Source organism: Monodon monoceros, unplaced genomic scaffold (genome assembly GCF_005190385.1).
Source record: "Monodon monoceros isolate NGI ecotype Baffin Bay Population unplaced genomic scaffold, NGI_Narwhal_1 Super_Scaffold_18, whole genome shotgun sequence".
Lineage (NCBI taxonomy): Eukaryota > Metazoa > Chordata > Mammalia > Artiodactyla > Monodontidae > Monodon > Monodon monoceros.
In genome coordinates, this window is record NW_021703774.1 from 24,121,203 (window position 1) to 24,145,128 (window position 23,926).

Below are 23,926 nucleotides of genomic sequence, written 5' to 3' on the forward strand. Positions count from 1 at the left end.
TCATTCTCAACCCTTTATCTTTACTAATATAAAAACACAAATCTGAATGTTCTGTCTATTGCTGTGGCATCATCCCACAGTTTTAATTATCTTTCTAAGTATTTTTAAATTTTCATTATGATTTTTTTCTCTTCCTATCAGGTATTTAGAAGTTTCACTTTACAAATGTGGGTTTAAAAATTATCTTATTCTTTTCTATCTTAATTGCATCGTGACTACATAATGTGATAAATGTGGTACCCATCCTCTAAAATTTATTAAGACTTGTATTCACAAGTAGTCAATGTGTTGCTCATTTATTAGGTGAGATGTCAAGTGTATTTGTCTAAAAGATCAAGTTTGTTCATTGTGTGGTTTTAATCCTTGTATGTCCTTAATGATGTGTACGTGTGTGTGTGTGTGTGTGTGTGTGTATGTGTGTGGTCTGCTTAATTATTAAGAAAGGTTTGCGGGAGTTCCCTGATGGTTCACTGGTTAAGACTCTGCACTTCCACTTCAGCGGGGCGTGGGTTTGATCCCTGGTTGGGGAAGTAAGATCCTGCATGCCGTGCGATGCAGCGATAGATAGATAGATAGATAGGTAGATAGATAGATAGATAGCAAGTTGCCTACTCTAATGAAGGATGTGTTCATTCCTCATAATACTGCTAACTTTTTGTATGTCGAATATTAGATACATAAGAGTTTTTTAAAATGACTTTAACCTTTTATTATTATAGAGTAACCTTCATCATGAGTAATTGTTAATGTAGCTATACCAGTATTCTGTTATTTATGATATATCTTTTCCAAATATTTTAACTTTTACACTAATCACTGGAAACCAGTAGTTGCTTGTTTACCTCTCTGGAATTTGTTTTTTCATTGTGATCTCCATGATGCATTTCAAAAGATTGTTTATATTCAATCTAGCATTTTTAGAGCTTGTCACAGGAGTGTTTTTCAGGCTCTCTTCTTGCTGTATCGCCAAGTTGAAATAACTTTTACTATCAACATGCTAGTTTAGCCTTTCATCAGTTGAAGTGATTTTCTTACTGCTTTTCCTGGCATCGTGCCTTTCTGCCATAGGAAGCAGGAGAGAGCGGGAATTTGAAACTTATTTTAAAATTTATGCACGTGTTGGCCCAAAATGGAGCATCAGTTTCTTGTAGTTGGAGGTAACTGTGTCTTCTCCTGCTAGGGGAGAAACTGGGAAAAAACATTATCATTTGTCTTTTGCTTTCAGGTATGCTCACTGTTACTAGATTAATATTTGATCAGTCATAAATAAATTAATCTTACTCCTACTAGTATGTCTGCTCAACTGGGGGTAGATATCGTACTTTAAAGTGGAAAACTTAAAATATATATCCATGGGCTGGGGGAAGAGGGGCAAGAATATGGCTCTTTCTGTTTTTGAATACATGCTTCTTTCTAAAGGTACAAAAGGATACACAGTGAATTCCCAGCCTCCTAAGCTTCCTCCCACTACCCACACAATGTTAATTTCTAGTGTATCCTTCCTAAGCCGTTTTGGACCTACTAAGCAAATGTGTATATATGTCATTTTCACCCCCTCTCCCTTTTTAAAAAAATACAAACAGCATACTGTACATCATTCTGCAATATACTTTTAAAGCTAGTTTGGAATTCATTTCATAATAGTACATAAAGAGTGGATGTACCAGTATTTTTTTAACTGGCTTCCCTTAGTGAACATTTAGGTGGTTTTAATGTTTTACCGTTTTAAACACTGCTGTGTGTGAGTAACCACCCATTTTACACAAGTGCAAATTTATTTTGTAAGGTAAAATCCTGGAAGTGGAATTACTGGGTAAAAGGATATTTGCAACTGTAATTTTGATAATGGCATGTTGCCTTCCATGAATGTCATGCCAGTTTAACCCCCCTAATAATAATTAATCATATTAATATTACCATTTTCACCTATCAGTTTTATCCATCTGATAGGTGAAAATGGTAATATTAATATGATCTCACTATAATAATTGAACACATCTTTTCATAAAGAGCTATTTTATGAAGTCAGAATGACCAGTACTTTTATGACTTTTGTGTCTTTTCCACTTCAATATTATTATTTAATCCTCTCACTGCTTCTATTACCATTCCATGTTTTTTGTTTTATCATTTAAATTTTTGATACATCTGAAATTTATTTTGGTGTAAGCATTTTGTAAGAAGATTCCAGAATACACAAAAAGTAGAATAGTGCAATGACTATTCCATACACCCATCCTAAATCAAGTTCAACAGATACCAAGATTTTATTATACCCACTTCATCTATTTCTTTATATTAAAATTAATGGTGAGGTGTTCATTCATCCTCATTAGCTATTTTTCTTTCTACAAAAATGGTGTGCTCATTTTAACATTCCCAGATTTTTGATTTAGGAAAAAAATTAGTCCTCTTAGATACTCAGGTTATAACAACTACACTGTCATGCCTGTCCTGGTAGAAGAAGAAGTGGAAGGCAATTTCAGATGCAGATTTTTAGGGAATACACCACAAATGTTTTACTTATTTGGGTCGTTAGTTTTATAAGTTCTGTGGAATACGTTAAAATATTCTAATCCCCAAACAATAAAATTAACAGGGCCCTGAACTGCCAGCAGTGGGATTTGCTTCCCCAGGAAACTTTGTGTCTAGTGGGAGTCTGGGACAGTGCTGCCAAAATTTCCTCAGATGCATTTTCATTATGAATACTAATTGCTGTAACTTTGTTCACACATTCTGTGTTTCTTACGAGGGTCAGTTATTTATTTATAAGTCCTTCTTTCAGTTTTTGTTTTTATTTCAATAAAAACTATAGCTAAAGCTTTTTAATTAAGATGCCTATTAAAATCAAAATTATTCACTTAAAATTAGGAATGATGATTTTTTTTTTTTAGAAAATTATTCCTATCTGCTTGCCATTTTTTATTCTACCCCTGCTTCTGACTTGACAGTTATCAGCCCTTCCAAAAATTCTACCTGTCAAGATTAATCATTGTTAATCTTAGTGTATATTTTTCAAGACATTTTGTTATCTAAATAAATACATAAACATTTATAGGCTTTGTTTATTGATTAATTTTTAGAAATTATAGTTATTCATGCTGTTTTTTTTGTTTGTTTTTTGCGGTACGCGGGCCTCTCACTGTAGCAGCCTCTCCCGTTGCGGAGCACAGGCTCCGGACGCGCAGGCTCAGCGGCCATGGCTCACGGGCCCAGCCGCTCCGCGGCATGTGGGATCTTCCCGGACCGGGGCACAAACCCGTGTCCCCTGCATCGGCAGGCGGACTCTCAACCACTGCGCCACCAGCGAAGCCCATTCATGCTGTTTTAAGCTTATTTCTGCTTAACAGTGTATCATGAGAAACACTGCTTCATTTAACACTTTATTGCCCACAGAAGGATGTTTCAGCAGCCCCACATGTTATCTAAAACTGTCTAATTTGACCCAAGTTCTCCAGTCAGATCTTGCTGTAGATCAGCCAAAATCGTCTGTTACTAAGCTAAGTCCTTTATTTTCCCATCAATACAGTATGCTGTTTCTGTCTGTAGGTCTTTGCTCATTTTCTTTTCCGCTCTTCTCATGCTGAGTGTCACCTCCTTAAGAACCTCGCTTTAATCTTTCAGTACCGTGCAGACCACATTAGTTTTTTGTCTTCTTGAACTCTTGGGTACAGATGGTCCCTGATTTAAAATGGTTCGACTTGCAATTTTTCAACTTTAAAATGGTGCAAAGCAATATGCTTGTATGAAGTAGAAACCATACTTCGAATTTTGAATTTTGATCTTTTCCTGAGCTAATGATATGCGGTGTGATTCTCTCTAATGATGCTGAGCAGTGACAGCAAGCTGCAGCTCCCAGTCAGCCACGTGATCACAAGGGTAAATAATTCATATGCTTAAAACCATTCTCTACCCATAGAACAATTCTGTTTTTTACTTTCAGTGCAGTATTCAATAAATTACATGAAATATCCAACATTTTATTATAATATAAAGTCTTTAGAGATGTCTTATCTTCTGGTTGACAACTTCATTATGCAGTGATTAGTATTCTAAAAAATTTTAAAGTACTTTTAAATTACATGTACAAAGTATCTTTGGGATTCTTCAGGTGGATTACTTGTTTTGAAGATTTTAAATAGCATTTCTAAAACTAAACTTTGATAAATATTGATTTCAGGTGCATGGTTGAAGCCTGGAGTTTACTGCGACAGCATTCTAATAGGTTGGATATAGAGGAGTTGCTCAAGCACACATATGAAGTCTGTCAGGAAATGGGCTTAATGGAGGATTTACTGAAGCTGCCATTCACAGACACTGAACAGGTAATGACTTATCAGTATAAACTTATATCCAGAAACTCAGGATAAGTTAGTGGCTTACAAATCTATTTTGTTCTTTCTAGGAGTGTTTGGTGAGATTTTTACAGTCCAGTGCCAGTGTTCAGAATCATGAATTCCTTTTAGTTCACCATTTGCAGCGTGCCAATTATATTCCTGCCTTGAAGCTGAACCAAACTCTGAAGATAAAGCTTATGGTACAGTTAAACTTGTTTTATTATGGGGGACAAGAGAATAGGGAAAACAGGTGACTTTATTATATGAGAGCTTGTAGTTCGGTAGCCGCTGAGCATTGTATAATCTTGAGTTTAGGAAATCCTCTTCTTCTGTAGCAGAATTGAGAAACAGGGTATTGTTACTTATCTAATTCTTTCATATATGCAATTTCTGTTTAGATATCTGCCCACAGTCTTGCCAGACTTACTGCTTCACTCGGAAAACAAGAGGAATTGGTAGAGGATAGCAGTAGGAAATAAATAGTGCAACAAGTATGGACTGTAGGGGTTGGGCTAATTGTTCATTTGCTCTGTGTGAACAAATGAGCACACCCTCTGAACCTTGGTTTCGTCAGTTGCAAAATGACAGTATCTCTGTGTGAGGATGCACAGAGGTGTGTGTGAACATGTTGCTTAGTAAATGATAACGATTGCTTTTATTGTGAATAATCAAGGCTGGGAAGGGAGAGGCTTAGAATTTAGTGACAGGTAGGGACTGATGAAGCAATTAGGTGTGTATATGAGGTCCTTGGTTTGGAAGAATGGATATGTAGGAAGGAGGAAGATATTCTTGCGTATTCATAATTAATGTTAAATGGTAAATATATAAACATAGCACTAACATTTTTGAAGATTAAATTTTTACCAGTTATGATATGTTCAACAGAATGATCGTGATCCTCGTTTGCGAGAGAGATCAGTGGCTCGAAATTCTATATTAGACCAATATGGGAAAATTCTTCCTAGAGTCCAGCGAAAATTAGCCACTGAGCGAGCTAAGCCTTACCACCTGTCAGCATCATCAGTTCTTCGAGAAGGTAGGATATCATTGAAAAATGTCATAAAGTATTGGGCTAGAAAAGATATTGAGTGATTGATTATCTTCTGAAACCATCGTTATCTTCTATTTAGCTCAGTGTTGCTTTGATTCCTCACAGTGGTACTTTTTTTTTTTTTACTGGCTACTCTACCCCAAGAACTCAAAAGCTTTCTTGGAACTTTTTACAGTTTATTTAATACAAAATGACAGAACTCTTTTTATTTCATTTGAAGACTCCTGTCTAACTTCTAGAAAACATGTAGAATAATTACTTTACCATCTCCTAAAAGCCCAAATTGTTAAATTTCTGCATAGATGTTACTAAACCAAATATAACTTTAACTGCTCTTATGTTGTGTTTCGTTTTCTCCAATCACTCTTTCATATTAATCTATTAAAATTCTGGTGTTAGAGATGAAATTAAATCCTACCTTTTTCATTTTACAGTTTCTAGGCCAAGACCATTATCAGCAGTTCCAAAGCAAGCTGTAACAGGGACTGTGTTAACAAGATCTACTTTCATCAGTAATGTGTTATCTAAAATTGGAGAGGTCTGGGCAAGTAATGAACCTAAAAATAACATCTCTGTCTACAATAGGTATGTTTTTCTTACACCTTTTATAGTCATGCTACTTGTTAATCTTTCCTGGATATCAGCTGCATTCATAAACAATCCAGCCTTAGAGCTTATTAATGTATATAAAAAGGAAAACTCTTTTTTATGTTGTCTACTTTTCTTGCAAGAAGAATGTTCTTTGTCTTGAAATTTAAAACCAAATTATGTTCATTATTTGTAAATAAGCAGAAATGCACTAAGGAAGAAAATGAAAGCCCCCTTCTCCCATCTGATCTCACCTTCTTATAGCATTTGTAATTTAATCCTCCTCATGATACATAATCAAAAGTTAAATTTTTATTTTCTTTGTAGTCCTAAAATGGAGGAACCATCTCCTATAGTATATTCCCTCCCAGATCCAGAGCTGCCTGAGGCATTTGTTGGAACACCAATTTCAAAAGCATCACAAAAAATTTCTAGGTAAGAATTTATTAAATCACTTTTAAAAGACAAGGTTAGATAAGAATTACACTGTGATATAAAATTTGTCTTTCTCTATCTGACTTACTTTACTTAGTATGGTATTCTCTAGGTCCATCCATGTTGCTGCAAATGACAACTTTTCATTCTTTTTTTATGACTAATTCCATTATATATATATACCACATTCTTAAACCAGTTGTCTGTTGATTGGCACTTGGGTTGTTTCCATGTCTTGGCTATTGTAAATAGTCCTGCTATGAACATTGGGGCGCATGTACCTTTTCGAATTAGAATTTTCTTCATTTCTGGATATATGCCTAGGAATGGGACTGCTGGGTCATATGGTAACTCTATTTTTAGTTTTTTAAGGAACCTCCATACTGTTCTCCATAGTGGCTGCACCAATTTACATTCCCAGCAACAGTGTAGGAGGGTTCATATTTCTCCACACCCTCTCCAGCATTTATTATTTGTAGACTTTTTGATGATAGCCGTTCTGACCAGTGTGAGGTGATACAGTTAATAATTACACTGTAATTTTTAAATTGTCTTTAAAATTTTTATAAATATTGTTTTAAATTCTTGAATGAGTTTTTAATGCTTGCTGTAAATGAATAATTTGGACAGTATTATAGTAATTTTAAGAAATTTTGCATCAGTTGATTGCTTAGAATTTTTGCTTAATGATTTCAGACTGCCTAGAGAAAAGAAGCAAACTTTGTTTTATTAAAATCATGAGCAAAATAAACTTTAATCTCATTGTTGATTGACCCATGAATAAAGCTTATTTTTATAAACCCCAACTAATCTTGGTTGGCTTCTTAAAACTTGTTCCTGTGTAACAGAGCCTAAACCCCAACTAATCTTGGTTGGCTTCTTAAAACTTGTTCCTGTGTAACAGAGCCTACTAAAATGTCTTAAGTGGCTTCAGATGCAATAATATTTTATTTCTTAACCTGTGGTATTAGAAAAGTAAATAGTTAAATTGAAATTTTGCATCCAACATGAAATTGTGATTGTGTTTATTTTATTTAAGAACACTGAAGAGTTGAGAAGTGTTCATAATCATCAATAGCAGAGAACAAACAAGTGTCTCAATGTAATGATTCTTTCTCTTTAATAATATGACCATAATTGTTGGAAATTTTTGATTGTTTACATTTTATCAATGGGAGAATGACATAATTTTATGGGAATAAAGTTATCTGAATCTGTGATACTAAGAATAAAGTACTCAGAATAAGTTAATAACTTAAAAGCAATTGGGGCCAAAGCTGTTTGTAGTGTGCATAATGGATATATTTTCAAATCGTGAAAGGATTTTCCCTTTCTTGGATTAGATTTTATTAGATTGAGGTTCTTTTCCTTTAATTACCCTCAGGAGATGGCAAGAAGATTGCTTCAAATGGATGTCATTATCACTGGCATTCTGTTTTCCTACCAGTAGTTTTGATATTTTTCCCACAAGTCACTTTTTCTCAGTTCCTTTGTATCTTAATAGATCTGGGGTTCAAGAAAGGAGCGATAATAAAAGTGTTAAGGCTCTCTCTCGTATCATTTGATATGATAAAAATATCCAGGACACTATAGAAAGCCATTTAGTAGAATCCTGGGATTCTCTTTTGCCACTAACCTCATTAATTTGAGAAAATTAACTTTTTTTTTTGGTTGGTAAGTCTAGTCTTTATTGTGATCAGAACCATAAAGGTAAATAAACCAGTATTCATTAGGTACCTCACGTGGGTGAAAGGAATTTTTATGTTGTGAAAGTGAATTGTAGCAAATGGATTGCTAGGGAAACGTAGCAAATGGATTGCTAGGGAAACATTGCCTTGTTTTCTTGAGTATTTAAATCATTAACAGTTCATCTTCATTTGAAAATAATGCCTGGCACATCGTAGGGGCTCAGTAAATATTGGTAAAAGGGAGGGAGGAGGGCTAGAACTCCTTTTCAGGGTTGCGGGGGGATGACCAAATTGTTATCTAGAATTCATAATTCTCTTTTTTGCTACTGAATTAATTTTGATTTCTGGAACTAAGGGTGGCATTACAGTAGTGTACTTGTCTGAATTTATATTTTCATATGGTTATATTTACCAGTGAATATAGAAGTCTGCGTAATTAAATGGGATACTAATTCTTTTGTTCCTTCAGTATAACTCAAGCATGTTACCAGGATTTTTCTATTTATATATATGCTGTGATTACAGACTGCTGGATTTGGTTGTTCATCCTGTCCCCCAGCCTTCTCAGTGTTTGGGATTTATTCAGCAAAGCCCCACAAGATCTCCTTTGTCCCTGGCGTCCACCTCATTGCCAGTAAATTCACAATCAAAAGGATCACGTCACAATTCTTCCAGGGCTTCAGAATTACATTTACTTGAAACTCCTCTTGTAGTTAAGGTAAGTATTAACATGTCTAGCATTCCTAGTGAAGCTAGGAAGTTCATTCTTTTCAAGTAGCAGAGAGAAATAAGCTGTTTATAATTGATATCTTTGGGTAATAAGGGGCTTTAAGCCTTTGTTTTCCTTTTTTCTTTTCTGTGGATATGTTTCCACAATGCTTACTGTATTTTTATATTTTCAGAAACAGACTTTATTAAATTTACCCTTTGTGGTTAACGGGCGCTATGCTCAAGGTTAACAGTTACATTGCTTTGAAAGTAATGCAAGCCTCTGTGGTTATTATAAATAGGCCTTTTTCCTTTGAAAAATGCTTTCATATTCTTGGATTTGCTTTTTTTTTTTAATTCAGTTTCTGATAGCATTTTGCCATTATTTCTTTCCTTTATCAAATGCTTTTTAGTTCTTAATATTTTTAGAAAAATTTATTTTAAAATTCTGGCTTCAATAAAATTATAAACTGTTACTCTTTCCTACTATCAGTAGGGAATTGCTTTTTCCTTCACCCACTCTGATAAATTATTAGCTGAGAAACCACAAAACTAAACTTGTGATGACTGGTAGCAGTGGACTTTTACCCTCCCGTTGTCAAAATGTTTTCACATATGTTATGCACAAGCTCGTTGTCCAGTGCTCTGGATTCAGTCCCAGAAGCTTTCTTTTTTTTGTTGTTGTTTTTTCTTAATTGTTTCTGGATATCCAGCATTTAAAGTGAAGCCAGGGAATTCTTATTTTTCAGGTTGGATAAAAGATACTTTAATAAATGCTAGACCTAAAATAGTTATTAAAAGAAGTTGAAAAGAAGCTTGCTAAGATTATTAAGTTCCTGACATTTAATATCCAGTATAGTAATACTTTTTTTCTTCTATAGAAAAACATTCACATTTTATTCTCTAGGGCTAAGTTCAAATGAAATTAAATGAGGGAATAATTTTGTACTTGCTACCAAAATGAATCTAGGAAAAAAATCGGTATAATCTTGTAACAGATCTAATGGAATTTAATAATGTAACAGGATCCAATAATCTGTTTACTAGTCCTTTAGAGGAGAGGTTAAGTGAAGGAATTATCAGTATTTCTGCTAACTAGTTCCTATGCTAATTATTTGTATTCATTATAGTAAACCAGTCAGAATTCTTATAAGTAATTCAGTTACTATTGGAGTCGTGATGGAATTATATTTTTTCTAAAACACTCTTGAAGTTAGTCTAATTTAGGTTAGCTTGCTATAATTAAACTAGGTTCTGTTCATCACACACTATCATCTCTTTCACCTAACTAAAGTTTTCTAAGCAATAGTTAAATAATTTATCTTATCTCAGCACTTTATTAAGTTGAACTTAAACCTGGGAATAACCAAGGTCTTTAGAATGATTATGGATGCAGCTTTATGGTTTATTTTTATAGCCTTATATATAGAAAGCCCTGAGTAGAATTTTGTATTTCCAGTAATGTGTAATACAACTTTTTATTGATATTTTTATTGGAGATGAGAATATAGCCACCATTGTGACTCGCTTGGCCCTGTCTGTCCTTGTGTAGGTGGCTTTTACAAACACTAATGGTGAATTCCATTTGCTCTTTGTCATAGAAAGCTAAGACTTTGGCTATGTCAGTTACTTCCCCTGGATTTGCCGAGTTCACTCCTCAATCCATCCTAAGGTCTGGTCTTCGAACAACACCTTTAGCGTCTCCCTCTTTGTCACCTGGAAGGTCTCTTACTCCTCCTTTACGACTTAAAGAAACTAGAATTTCGTTCATGGAAGAAGGCATAACCACAAAATGGACTGCTGGAGTAAGTTTGATAATAGTTGGAACAAAAGGATTTAATAAGAATATATTAGCTCTTATAAGTAAAAAGTTAGATAAATTGATTTATATAATATCACTATAGATTTTTATATACAGTCTTGCAGGTAGTCATAAAATCAGAAGACATTAGTTCAGAAGGCAACTTTAGGGCCTTGGCCAAGCGAAACCCATCACTTACAGGTGAAGAAAATAGGACTAGAAGCACCAAGCCAAAATATCTATAACCAAATAGCTTTTTGGTGGTAGAAATGGGACTAGAATTGTTTTGTTTTGTTTTTTTAAATTTCTTTGTTTTTTTAACCTGTATTGTACTGCTTCTCTTATTAAGTTCCTAGTTCGTTGTCTATTTAGGGAGGGTATGTCTTCAGAGCTCCACTGTAGGTTAATAGGAACTCATTGGTGTTTATTGGGCATCTTGCCTATTCTGTGTTTTAGTCTTTTGGGATTAGTGATCTATTACCAGTTAGAGAACCATTAACAATCATTAACTTTTAATCAGCAATCTGAAGAGAATGGATTTAGAATAAGTGAATTTTGATGGAGAAAAGAATTTGGAGAAAAACGGAACGTGGAAAGGGTGGGTATGATTGGGATGGATAGCTTAGATGTGACTGATTTTTACTAGTAAAATTATTTCTCTCCAAACCTTTTACTTAACAGGCTGCAGATGACAGCAAAACAAAAGCATTAATTACTGCACCTTTCCATAAATGTGCAGTTCCAGCAGAAGCTGAATGGCTGAAGAATAAAGATAAGGCAACATCTTTTCCCCTGAATAGCCCTGAAAAGGACCATCAAGAAATTAATGTGAGGTCACAGGATACAACTTCACAAAGTTTGGAGAAACTGGATGTGAACATAGAAAATAGCAATACTTCAACCAGATCAGACCAGACTACCTTGGAGTATCAGGATGCTCCATCACCAGAAGACTTTGAAGGTATTTTCATGGCCTCTAAGCCAGTGACACGCTCTTCCACTGAACAAATTACTAATTTAACTGAACAGACTGAGAACAGTGATAAAGATACATTTGAATTGGAAGTAACTCCTCCAGACCTGGAGAAACAAATGGGTAAGAACTCATCCCAAATATTCAAAATGGCCATTGATACTCTTCAATAAAATCTGTAATAGAGGTTTTTCTGTCATAAGAAAAGCATCGGGGTTAAATAATTGTATGGTCACAGCACGGTAGGTTCTAGACATAATACACATATCTTAATTCTTTCCACTTACAAATATGGCTTATTTATATTGTTACATTCATTATAAGTAGGTATGAGATTTGAGGAGAGGAGAACTTAATGTGTGTTCTGTTTTTATTTGGAAATGAAATTTGGAAAAGAACAGTAATGGTTAAGGAAGAAATGTCAGGTATCAGTGTGACTTAAGGTCTTCCTATAGCTATGAGAAATAATAATACTACCTTTACAGACTAGATTAACTTATGCATACAGCAGCCTCAACTTTCTAGAAGGCTGCTCAGAAAACAGGAAGTTCATTCTACTCTCCATCCCTACCTCCAAAATAATCACTGGAAACTGAAAAGTAATGTCCAAAGACCCATGAATTTATTGTCTTTATATTCATTTGTCAAAAAAATTTTGAGCCCCTAATTTATGTGCAACAGGTGGGCTCCGGCTTTGTGTGTGCTAAGTGATAAAGTAATAAGTAGACGTAGCACCTGCCCACATGTAATTTTGAACCTAGTGGATTATATCAAACAAGTGCGTACAATGCAGTTTGATAAATGCTACACTGGGGAACATAGAAGGGACCAGTAGAACACCAGGAAGGGGAGAGATTTGGCTTAGAATTGGTGGATCAGAAAAGTTATTCTATTTTTATGTTTTCTTACCCCTGCATAGATTTAAAGGTAATTCTTAACTTTAAATACGTAAAACCTGATACTTATATAAAAATCTGTGTCATAGTGGTTTCTTTGGGGAGATACGTTCTGCCTAAGCTGAACTAAGGTTTCTTAAAATGTGAATGCAGTGAAGTTTGGGCTATGATGTCTTTATTTAATAAATATACACATTATTAATTGCTCTAAGAATTTAGGACTCTCTTTATAAATAGCATATGTTTAGAAGTTTACATTACTCTTTTGATGTGCTGTGTTCCACTGAAATATTTGAATGGTGAAAGTTCGACAAGGATGTTCATGGCAGTATCTTCGTTGATTAGTCCTAAAATGATTAGACAGTCTCAAATAGAAACTTTTATTGTTTTTGTGGGGGATTATGTAGCACAAACTTTAGAGTGAAATAAGCTAGATTTGAATCTTACTAGCTCAGCTAGTTACTAGGTTTGTGATCTGGGATAAGCAGTGTAACCATATGCTTCTGTTTTCTCATCTGTAAAATGGGAGTAATAGTACTACCTCTTTGGATGTTGAGGATTAAGAGAGTTGTTAAATGTAAAACACTTGCAACAGTGCCTGTTAAGCCAAAAGTGTGAGTGGTAGATGAAAGAGAGGGGGTTGGGAGGGGGGCTCTTGACCTAGGCTCAGAGAATTAGAAGGAACTTGCAGTCTGATGCCAATGGAGTAATGTAAAAGTACAAAAAGCAGACCCAACAACTTATTAAAAAGGAATAGGCCAAGGCCGTGAGTAATCACTAAACATTTAGCCTAAATAATTATGAATGTTCTTAACTGTGATTTATAGGCACTTTAGAAGATGCAGAAACAAAGGATCTCTTAGTTGCAGAGGGGGCACTTTCAGAATTAAATACCTTAAGCCCCATTCAAGGAGTTGAAGCTTCTCTTTGTGTACCATCAGTCTGTGAAGGGTAAGTTTATAGAGAAAATTTCAAATATTAATAAAGTTTAATGCAACTGTGAAGCAGTAGTAAATATTGATATTTGTTCTATGCATAGATGAGCTCTTATTTTGATCTTTGGCATTTCCATTTTGGTAATGTTTTCTGTTATGAAAGAAGTTAATTTGTACAACTGTGTTATTTCGTAGTTATTATGAAATCTGAGAATGATACCAGATGTTTCCTAAATATACAGAGCCATGATAAGTTGAGGCAGAACTCTTTAATATTCTTTGGTGATTCTATTTTTGTTGAATACCAAAAGTGTCGCTCACAGCCACGCATCCCTCCATGCTATGCTGTCCCATTATCAGTGGTTTCAGGATGATCAGGTATGTATCCTATAGCACCAAGGCAGAGCATAAGGGAGATGGTTCAGAGGCAGTAGTGTTCCCTGCCATTTGATTGATACAAGACTCTAGCAGTTTTTGTTTTTCAGTGACTGCTGGAACTGTTATGCTCCCAATTATTCCGTTTCATTTAGCACTTAACACATTTAGCCCGTGTACTAGATGATGTATGGCAGTGCTACTTAAAGTGCGGTCTAATAAGATTGATGCCAGTTCCCAGTTTATGGTCTACAAGATAGCAGCTTCTGTTAGAATATATATCAGTAGCCTTTTTTGAAAGTCAGCTGAGCTAATCAGTGAAGTAATTGATTGATTGACCTTCTGGCATAAACTCCTTATCCCACTGCAAGACTGGACACATTGTATATCAGCACTTTGAGTAGCACTGTTGCAGAGCAGGGGTCTCCAACCCCAGAGCTGCGGACTGGTACCGGTTAGGAACCGGGCCGCACAGCAGGAGGTGAGTGGCGGGCGAGCAAGTGAAGCTTCATCTGTCACTCCCCATCGCTCGCATTACTGCCTGAACCATCCCCCCTCATCCGTGGAAAAACTGTCTTCCACAAAACTGGTCCCTGGTGCCAAAAAGGTTGACCGCTGTTGTAGAGAATACCAAAAAAGTTGCAGCTTCAGTTATCAAGAAGTAGTAAGGGTAATTTACTAAGATTAGCCCACATAAAATGTGATAATTTAAGGCGTTGTAAATGGTTCATTAATTTGTAAGTCTTGAGAGTGACTTCACAAACCACCCACAAAAATCAGTATCATGATAGTCACCACTCATACATTGAACTCAATCAGATGCTTCACTTCTGAGAAGAGAAATCCTGACAAACTGTGACCTTTGCCAGGCCTTCATGGAAAAAGAGGGAGAAACAGTACAAAAGGATTATCAAGATTGTTTTGTTGTTTAATTCTAAGGTTTTTAAAATTTTAATGAAAACTAATATTTATTGTAATGGGTTTGATGGATAATTACAACAATGGCAAATCAAAAGAGCCATCATCAGTAACAATCTAGGTGAATATTCACCATCCTTGGCAAGCTAGTTCCTTTTTAAATGTAAACTTATTTGGTTGTGGGTTCTTAGTTATCCTTACTATAAATATTGTGATTGAGTTAAATCTTACAAATATACCTACAAATAAGTGTGTATATATTCCAAATACATACTTTTTCTTGAATTTACTTTACAGTTTGTCCAGTTTAAAAAATCAGCATGCTTTAGTTGGCTTTAGGGAAAGGCCAGCTCAGAATAGAAAGGGACCACTGTCAACATCTTTCCAGAACACTTATCAAGTGAATTAACGCAGGTCACACTGGTCTCCGATTTTGAGTCATTTATCATGTGCTTTCCAGTTAGCATTAAAATATTGAATCTGATTCTACTGAGTATATGGGGGAAATGTCTATAATATTTGATAGATTTATTTGAAGAATGTGGCCACAGATAATTAAAAATTGGCCTAAGTGTAATTTATACTGACCAGCATTTTAAAATCATTTTATTTGTAGTTTAAGGTCATGCCATTGTATTCAACAAAAAAAATTTAGAAAACAGGAAAAACAAATACAGCATTACTTGTTTCTAAATTCACTTGTAAATTATTTAGTAGTATTCTGGATGAAGTTGCATGGTATTTTCTCTGAACCTCAGTTTTCATGAACAAAATGAAAAGTAAGAATTGGGTAAAGCAGGTTATAGCAGATGGAATCTTCTTACACACTAAAGTATATATTTCAATTTCTAAAGGAAAATCCTCACCCCGAAGTCCAAGGTACCTGTTTTAGACGAAGGACTAGTATCTGTTGAAAGCTGTACCTCTACAATTAGAGCAGGTAACAATAAATGTATGTATTATTTTGACTTTAGAATTATTTCATTTTAGTGTTGTGTCTAAAGAGTGTTCTATTCTTAGGACAAAAGAATCTGAATAATAATCCAGATTTTGTTATCCCAGTTATTCTCCAGTTGTTTCCCCAGCTAAAAATAGAATTCTGAGGAGGTGTGTTAGCTACCAAACAGTGGGTTGCTTATAAAACACTCTTTGGTTCTCATAGTGGAAGTCTTAGAATGTTTTTTGTGGACATATTTAAAGAAGAGCAAAGTAAATTACCAGTCCCCAGCCAGACTGCACACCTGCTTTTTGATCTTCTGAGATTCAGTTATATATACAGGGAAACTTCCATATTTATTCTGTGTTTGTGGTAACATATAGCCAAGATTGGCTTATTATTATTAGAAAATAATCTCAAATGACTGAATTTGCTCCAGGGAAAATGAACAGATACATGGAATTTGGTTTTTTTTTTTGAGTGCCTCCTCTCAGACCCTGACTATACAGAGATGAGGAACATATATTTTCCTCATTGAACTCACAGTTGGGTTTAGGGAAAGCAGACACCTTGAATGCCTGTGCCTAGAACTTGTCTAAGCATTTCACGTGAGGACTTGTCTAAGCATTTCACATATGGTGTTGACACTGTCTGACTCTAGAGCTCATGTTCTTAACCGTTATATCCTTCTGCCTGTCACATTATGAATAGGGCTTAGGACAAGCTTGAGTAGGCCTGTTCTCCCCCCACCCCACCCCGCCCATTAAGAATGTAATATATATTTACTGTAAAATAATCAGGAAATCATAGTCTCACATATAAAGTAAAAATCCCCATAACCCGGTTACCCAGTTTAAGAATCTATTATTAAGAAAGTGTCTTTTCCCTGAGTTTTTTTCCTGTGCATTTTTTTCCCCAGTATGTTGAAAGAGGAGGTAAGTGTGGTGGATGGAGAATACCAAGGATTTAAACAGACTGCTTGGGTTCATAACCCTGTTCTGCACTTACTATGTATAAGACTATGAGCTATACCTCTGTTTCTTTGTCTATAAAATTTAATAGCTTTCACTGTTAATAAAAGCTCAGTAAATGTTAGCTATTATAAATTATTAACAATTAAATTTATTATAATCAACAACAACTTTTTTCACTTAACAGTATATTTAAGATATTTTTCATGTCATTAATACAGATTAATTCTGTTTTTTTTAGTGGCTGTAATAGTATTTCATAGTATGGATGTTCTGTGGTATGCTTAACTAATTGCTGATTGGTGAACAGTTTGAGCTGATGACCATTTTTGTTTGTTTTGCTGTCTCATTTCTGCAGTGAATATTATTGTGTATGCATCTTTGCACAGCCTGTGTCAGTGTTTCTTTTGAGCAGATTCCTAAACGTGGCCTTGCTGGGTCAAGGAGTGTGCACAGATTTTTAATATTTTATTGTTTTCGCCAGTAAAGGTTGTTTAAAGAGGAAAGTGAAAGATAAGGAGAAATTTTTCTTTATGATCCCCCCCAATTTATTTAAGTGGTAGAATATGTGGCCATTTGGATGCTTTCTGCCAAAAGGGAAATATCTAGTCCTTTTCACAGCCAGATCAAAGCCCAGATTGCATGTCCCTCATGTAATTCTGTAATGGCTCAACAAGGATAGCTGGTTGTCTAGTAGCCACCTGGTGAACATAATTTTCAGATTAATAAGGAACAAACACATCTGAGCTCCTCAGAGCAGTTTATCATCGTATTGAAGTTTCACAGTAAGGGCAAGAATTATATTCTAGTTGAGAAAAACCAAAGTTGTCATTTTTAAATGTAAAATTTATCTTCTGTGTTTTATTTTTGTGGAAAGCAAATATGTATTGTTTAAACTGAGTGATTGGATACTGATGAAACAGGAGTGATATGTAAATCCTCATAGGCTTTTCCTCTTTTAAGATGTTAGAAATTTTTTGGCACTATGACAGTTTTTCAAGGAAACATTAAGTGCAATGCAGCCTTTTCCCTTCTGTTTGCTTCCCCAGTTGTGTATATATCTTTTTTTGTTTTTAGCTTAAAATATGGAAGATTAACTCTCATTTTTCTTTCAGCTATGGCTGATGTTCTTGGTGATGGTGGAAGCTCTGGGCTTGTTATCTCTGAAGGCCCTATTATCTCTGAACATAGGCTTGACCAGGAAACAGCACTGAACTTGAAAGAAGATCATGAAATAGAAGTTGATGTACTAAAAGCAAGTGTTGACTTACCAGAAGAAAAGCCTCCAATTTCTGATGATTCTCCTGATACTCAAGAAATTCATGTAAAAAAAATAATTTTTCATTTCTTTGTCAGTCAGTTTTGGTTTAGTTAGGTTTCAAACCATAGTTCAAATCTAATGTATTCATTTATTTGACTACTATATGAAAACCTCTTTATAAAAATCTGTGTTCAAAAAAGTATATAAATATATTGTGGAATTACGGAGCACATCCTTTAAGTAAGAAATTGTTTTTCGTGAAAACCAAAAGGCTGTGTTAAAGAAGTCACAATTTTAATAATTTAATTTTTGCTCAGTATCCGGTTCAAATGAAAGTTCTTTTAGCCATAAGAAAACAGATATTGGTTACTCTAGAGACATGTGTGACATCGAAACTATCCAGAGCGTATATTTGAGAATAATTGAGTACAGTTAAATAGGATTCTTTCCCACCCCCCACCCTCCCCACCCCCCCATTCATACTTGTGGGAAAATGCTGTTCTGCTGGCTGGGGTTTAACTTCTTAGACGCTCCAGAAAGGTGGGGGCTTTTTTGTGTGTGGGGGGGGGGTTGGTATTTAATATGACTTACATTTCCTAAAATTCCACCAAATCTCTTTTATTATCAACAGGCAACTTTTATATGATACATGAATTTAAGATGAAGAAAAATCACCTCTTCTAATTATTTATAGAGATGTGATTGTATAATATTTGGGAGGTTTAACTCATAGAAATGTCATGGTTATCCATATTCAGTTTCATGAGTATTGTCACCGTGAGTTAGATGGATAAAGTCCCTGTTCCTTCAGCTGGGAAGCTAACACAATTTGTGGGCATGGTGTAAATGGGAATCCTCATTTCTGGGTATTTCCAGTCTTTCATTTCACTGAATGTTTGGGGAGTGGGAAAATGTCATTGTTTAGGTGGGTGGTAATGTTCTACCTTCTTGGTCAGGAGATCTCTCTGTTACTTTCTGCCTCCTCCTTTTTCTCCCCTTCCCTTACCAAAAGGTAAATGCAAGGAGCATTCCTTCTTCCACCAAACCCTTGCAAGAGAGGTACTGAACTTGAAAGCCTTAGGAATTTCATGGTTTATGCAGCCCCAGCAAAGGGAAGAGGATTGAGTCTAGCCCAAGGGAGCTTATGTAGGTGAATTCTTCTTCAACCTTATGGGGATCATGCTGTTTAGAAAAAGTGTGGTTAGTTAGGTAATTTGGGGATTATCATTAAAACACAGTTTGGGGGTTGTTTCTTTTTCTCCAGTTAATTTTTCTTTCCTTGGGTGAGAATAGAATAAGTCCTTAATTATCACAACTGTTAGCATCATAATAATTTTTAAGGTTTTGTTAAGACTGTCTTTTTTAGCCAGGGAAATGTAGAATTCTACTTTTAATTCCATTCAGAATCTCAATCTTTTTCTATCTAGTTATTTTGACTGAGTGAGAAAGTCTGATTGCTTAAATGGATATTTTATAAAGTAAACCCATAAGTACATGCCATATCAGATGTAGTTTATGTTTAACAATTCATACACCGAGGGAGAGGTGGTCATGAAAAAAATTTATGCTTTAGGTTAAAATAAATGTATACATTAACAGTCTCTTATCTTTAATTCATTTTAGGTAATTGAACATGAAAAGCTTGAAGTTCAAGATTCAGGACAAGAGGCTAGGAATCTTTCATTTAGTGAGTTGTATCCCTCAGGAACTCTTAAGCTTCGATACAATTTTGATACCATTGAGCAACAGTTTTGTGACTTACCTGATAACAAAGACTCTGCTGAGTGTGACATTGCTGAAGTAGATGGGGAACTTTTTGTGCCACAGAGCAACTTTACCTTGATTTTGGAAGGTGAAGAAGGAGAAGTAGAGACAGGTGATTCTGCAGCATCTAATGTGCTAGCTAAAGCAGCTAATGCAGCCACTGAGGAAAAACATGTATACAGTGGGGAAAATGATAATCACGGACATGTTGCAAATTTGCCATCTGTCATAACTAGTGATCAGGAGTCCCAAAGGGTAGAGACATTACCATATGTGCCTGAACCAATTAAAGTAGCAATCGCAGAAAATTTATTAGATGTAATTAAAGACACAAGAAGTAAAGAAATTACTTCAGATACAATGGAACAGTCCATTCAAGAAAACATACCTTTAATAAGCCAAAAGGTAATGTGTTCCACCAAGTTAGCCAAATCTACATTTAAGAGTGTTCAGGAAACAAGTACGGTGACTATAAATGTCAGCGAGGTTAATGACATGATTTCCTCCAGAACTCGCAACAGAGGACGTGTCCAAAACCTGAATGTCAAATCGGCACAACAGGAAGAGTCAGCAGATGTTGCTACTCCTGAGATGCTGGGACTTTCAGTTATGAAGAAAACTAGGAAAACAAAAGAAATTTCAGGGGCTTTTGAAAGTGCCTGTTCTGATGATAAAGGAATATCTCATAACCAGCAAATACCTCAAAATTCTATTACTCCTAGGAGAGGAAGGAGAAAAAAAGAAATTAATCAAGACACTTTAGAAAATATTAATTCTGTGGAACCAGAATTACAGGTTACTCCAGGTAGGGAATTAAGAAGTTTAAAATCATCTCAGCTGTTGGAACCAGCAACTGAAGAAGCTTCTTTTAGAAAAGAAGTTAAGCTTTCATCTGTTACAAAAAGGACTCCTAAACGAATTAAAAAACCTCTCGAAAATCAGGAAAGTGTTGAAGTTATAAATGATCTGAAAGTCAGTAAAGTAGCAAGTCCTAGCAGAAGTACCAGGAAATTGAGAAGTTCTAATTTGGAAACTTCTAAAAATACAGGATATAAACAAGATGGGGAGTCCATTGAAGAGCAACTGCCAATTCAACATAGTAAACGGGTTAAAAAGAAAGAAGTTAGTCCGTCAGATGTAATAGAAGATTCCAAACTTGGTTCATCCCAGTTGACTCTTCAAGCAGAATTTGATACTCCTGCTACACCTAGGAAACGTGGTAGACCAAGAAAAATTAATCCATCTGAAGATGTAGAATCTAAGGCTGTTAAGGAAGCAAGAAGTCTCAAGAAGAGAGAAGGTCTCGGCATCCAAAGGAGATCTACAAGAAACACCCCAGCTAAAAGTGAAAATGCTGATGTTGGCAAACCAGCTTTAGAAAAATCGGTTTTAGTGCCAAATGAGGAACTTGTTACAGCGATGAGCTCTAAGAAGAAGCTTACAAAAAGGACTGAAAACCAAAGCCAAAAACGTTTATTACGCTCAATATCAGAAAAATGCATAGATGAAGAAATGACAGACAAAGAACCAAATGACCGAGAAGAAAAATTGCTTGCCACAGTTGCTTTGACTAGATCTTCCCATAGCACAAGGACTAGATCTAGCAAGACCATCTTGTTGCCAGACCTTTCGGAACCAAAAAATGAGTCTTTTTTATTTTCTTCTCCTGTGTCAAAGGTTCCAAGGAAAGAGAAAGGTACTTTTATTTCTTTTCAAAGCATAATTTTCGTCTCATTCAAAGTCTTCCGTTTAAAAAAATTCTGTTGGTTCAAACATGATTAGATTTTGTGTTAAGGCACTAATGGATTATTTCTTCTAAAAATGATTTGTAGTTACAGGGAATTCCTCCCCCTTCAAAAAACAAAAACAAAAACCAATTTTGATCTTTTGATAGTAAAATTTAAATATTTTATATTTTAAAGTTTATTTTTAGGTTCAAGAATTTCTGTTTCACCATGACTTTTTAAATCCTATAATTCACTTGACACAGGTTTAATTTTTTAGAATAGTATTATTTCTCTTCATTCTGCCCTTATATCATGCGACTTAATTTTGGTTTCTCCCCAGATAGAACCATCATTTTTGGCTCATATCCCAGGTGATGTCCACAACTTCAAATTGTTTTGAAGGGAAACAGCAGTAGAATTCTATTGATTACAATACAGAAATTATTTAAATCCATATTCCCTATTGTCTATGAACTGGCAAGGCTACATGCCCAACCTCCCTCACTGATGATAAATGAGCTAATGATTGTACTGTTTGGTTGGTATAGTTCATACCTTCTCAACAGGAGTGATGTCTCTCCCAAAAGGGTGAAAATATCTTACTCTTTTTTATGTATAAGGCGGAGATATACATAAAGTACATAAACAGATATACAGTATTATCTGTGCTATTAAGATTTCTTGCGGGGTGGGGGGAATTCAGTGAGGGAGACAATTAAGGAAAAAGGTCTAAAAAGGTGCTGATAAAGATTAGGGACTTGTAAGTAAAGTAGGTGTCTTTGTTGTTCTACTAAATTTTTTTAAACTATTGCATGCATTTTTAAATGCATTAGTGAACATCCTATATAGTTGCTTCCTGACTTGGGGAAGGCCAAGAGAAAGATAAGTCATTTAAAAACCTGCAAACTGAAATTTTCTGTCTTCAACATTCACTGTGTTAAAACCTCTTTAAGTATATTGTATTCATGAAGTCCAGTTGTTATATTTACATAGCACAAGCCCAGGAAAGGGCCTTTTGCTATAGAATTGATCATTTGACCAAAAAATGATCTGTAGTTATAGAAGATTTTGGTAGTACTGTATAATCCAGTTTTTTCATGCTGTTGGGAAAGTGTGGTTATGCTTATACTTGGCATGGAGGAAAATGAAATGACCAAATGTGTGAGATTTTAGCTGACTTTACTAAGCTGCTATTTTAGATAAAAGTTAAAATGAAAAGGAACAGTGAGTGGTAGAAGAATGTCATTAACAATTCTTTTATACTTTTCTAATGACTTTTAGAGTATAGTAAACGCAAAATTTGGGGGTTCTTTTGGTAGAGCATAGCCAAACATCTCAATGATTCTGATATTTGTTATCTTTACATAGTCGTCATCTGTATACATGTTAACTATAACTTTTTTCTGTAATAAAAATAATATATGCCTGCCACAGAAAATTAGAAATTAAAAGTATTTAGTCAACTAGAGGACCAGTAACCACTGTTCACATTTTCTTGTATATCCTTCTAGTTGAATATATAGTTTGTTTTTTATAAAACCCAACAAACTACGGTTTGTGTATAGATATATATACTGCTCCCCCCACCTCCTACTTATTTCATGAGCATTTTTCCTCAAAACCCTGAGTGTTCGTGGTTTTGTATTTTTTTGTTTGTGTTTTACACATGGATAGAGTCCACGTGTGGCATTTCGTCTCACTTATGTGCTGCAGATCACTCAAGCATTCTCCTGCCAGGTATTTGAATTGTCTTCAGATTTTCTGGTATTAACAATAAGCATCTTCTAGTATGAGGTTAGAGAGAGGTTAGATAAGAAATTTGGGACTGAGATTTCTCACTTCTGCCACGTACTAGCTGGGCAGGCAATCATTTAACCTTTCTGAATCTTGTTTTCTCATCTTTACAGTGTGGGTAATAAGGCCTACTACGTAGGGTTCTTGTGAGTATTGAGTATTCACTACTTTTTGTTAATTAACACCATCATTAGTTTCCTTTCTTATTTTGCCCTCAGATTATAGTTTCTACACTCTTACAATACCTTCTGTCCCTTGTGCCTATTCAACTTGCATTTAAAAAAAAAAAAAACTCCTTCAAGGAGGGGTGGGAGGTACAGAGAAGAGTGGATACAGAAATATTATATGGTTAGAAAGCTGGAGGCCACCCTCTATTTAATTGAAACATGTCGAAGAAACAGATACCATAGAATCACTAACTAAAAAGAATGTAAAGCTTTACATTTCAATAGATTTTCTCAAATGCCATTGCTCAGCAGCAGATATTTTAGAAGGGTTTGCTGTATACCTGAGTCTATACTAGGGCATACATTCACCAGTTCATTTGATTCTCAATATAACCCAGTGTAGTACAGGTGCTATTATTCCTTCTTTCCACAATGAGGAAATTGAAATTCAGTGAAACTGAGCACCCACATCACCCAGGTAATGAATAAATAGTGATGTCTTGGAGCCGATTCCTGCTGGCTAGTGAGAGCCAGTTGTTAAATATTCAGGAATTTTGTGAGCCAGCCATGGAACATTTATAGCACAGAAGTAAGCAAATG

At 35.1% G+C, this 23,926-nt stretch overlaps 1 protein-coding gene across 3 annotated transcripts in view; it reads left to right on the forward strand.

Annotated features, from left to right (window-relative positions):
- AHCTF1 (AT-hook containing transcription factor 1) overlaps positions 1 to 23,926 on the forward strand; it is an 82,007-nt gene that overhangs the window by 51,059 nt on the left and 7,022 nt on the right. The window contains exons 22-33 of one of the 3 annotated variants that reach the window (XM_029228741.1): positions 4,181 to 4,325; positions 4,406 to 4,537; positions 5,223 to 5,373; positions 5,823 to 5,973; positions 6,304 to 6,411; positions 8,625 to 8,817; positions 10,409 to 10,612; positions 11,290 to 11,704; positions 13,305 to 13,428; positions 15,560 to 15,645; positions 17,729 to 17,937; positions 19,498 to 21,334. In XM_029228741.1, the coding sequence (XP_029084574.1) occupies positions 4,181 to 4,325; positions 4,406 to 4,537; positions 5,223 to 5,373; positions 5,823 to 5,973; positions 6,304 to 6,411; positions 8,625 to 8,817; positions 10,409 to 10,612; positions 11,290 to 11,704; positions 13,305 to 13,428; positions 15,560 to 15,645; positions 17,729 to 17,937; positions 19,498 to 21,334 (3,755 nt within the window). Of the gene's footprint in view, positions 1 to 4,180; positions 4,326 to 4,405; positions 4,538 to 5,222; positions 5,374 to 5,822; positions 5,974 to 6,303; positions 6,412 to 8,624; positions 8,818 to 10,408; positions 10,613 to 11,289; positions 11,705 to 13,304; positions 13,429 to 15,559; positions 15,658 to 17,728; positions 17,938 to 19,497; positions 21,335 to 23,926 lie in introns of all 3 variants that reach the window. The other 2 variants (XM_029228742.1, XM_029228740.1) reach the window with 2 other exon arrangements.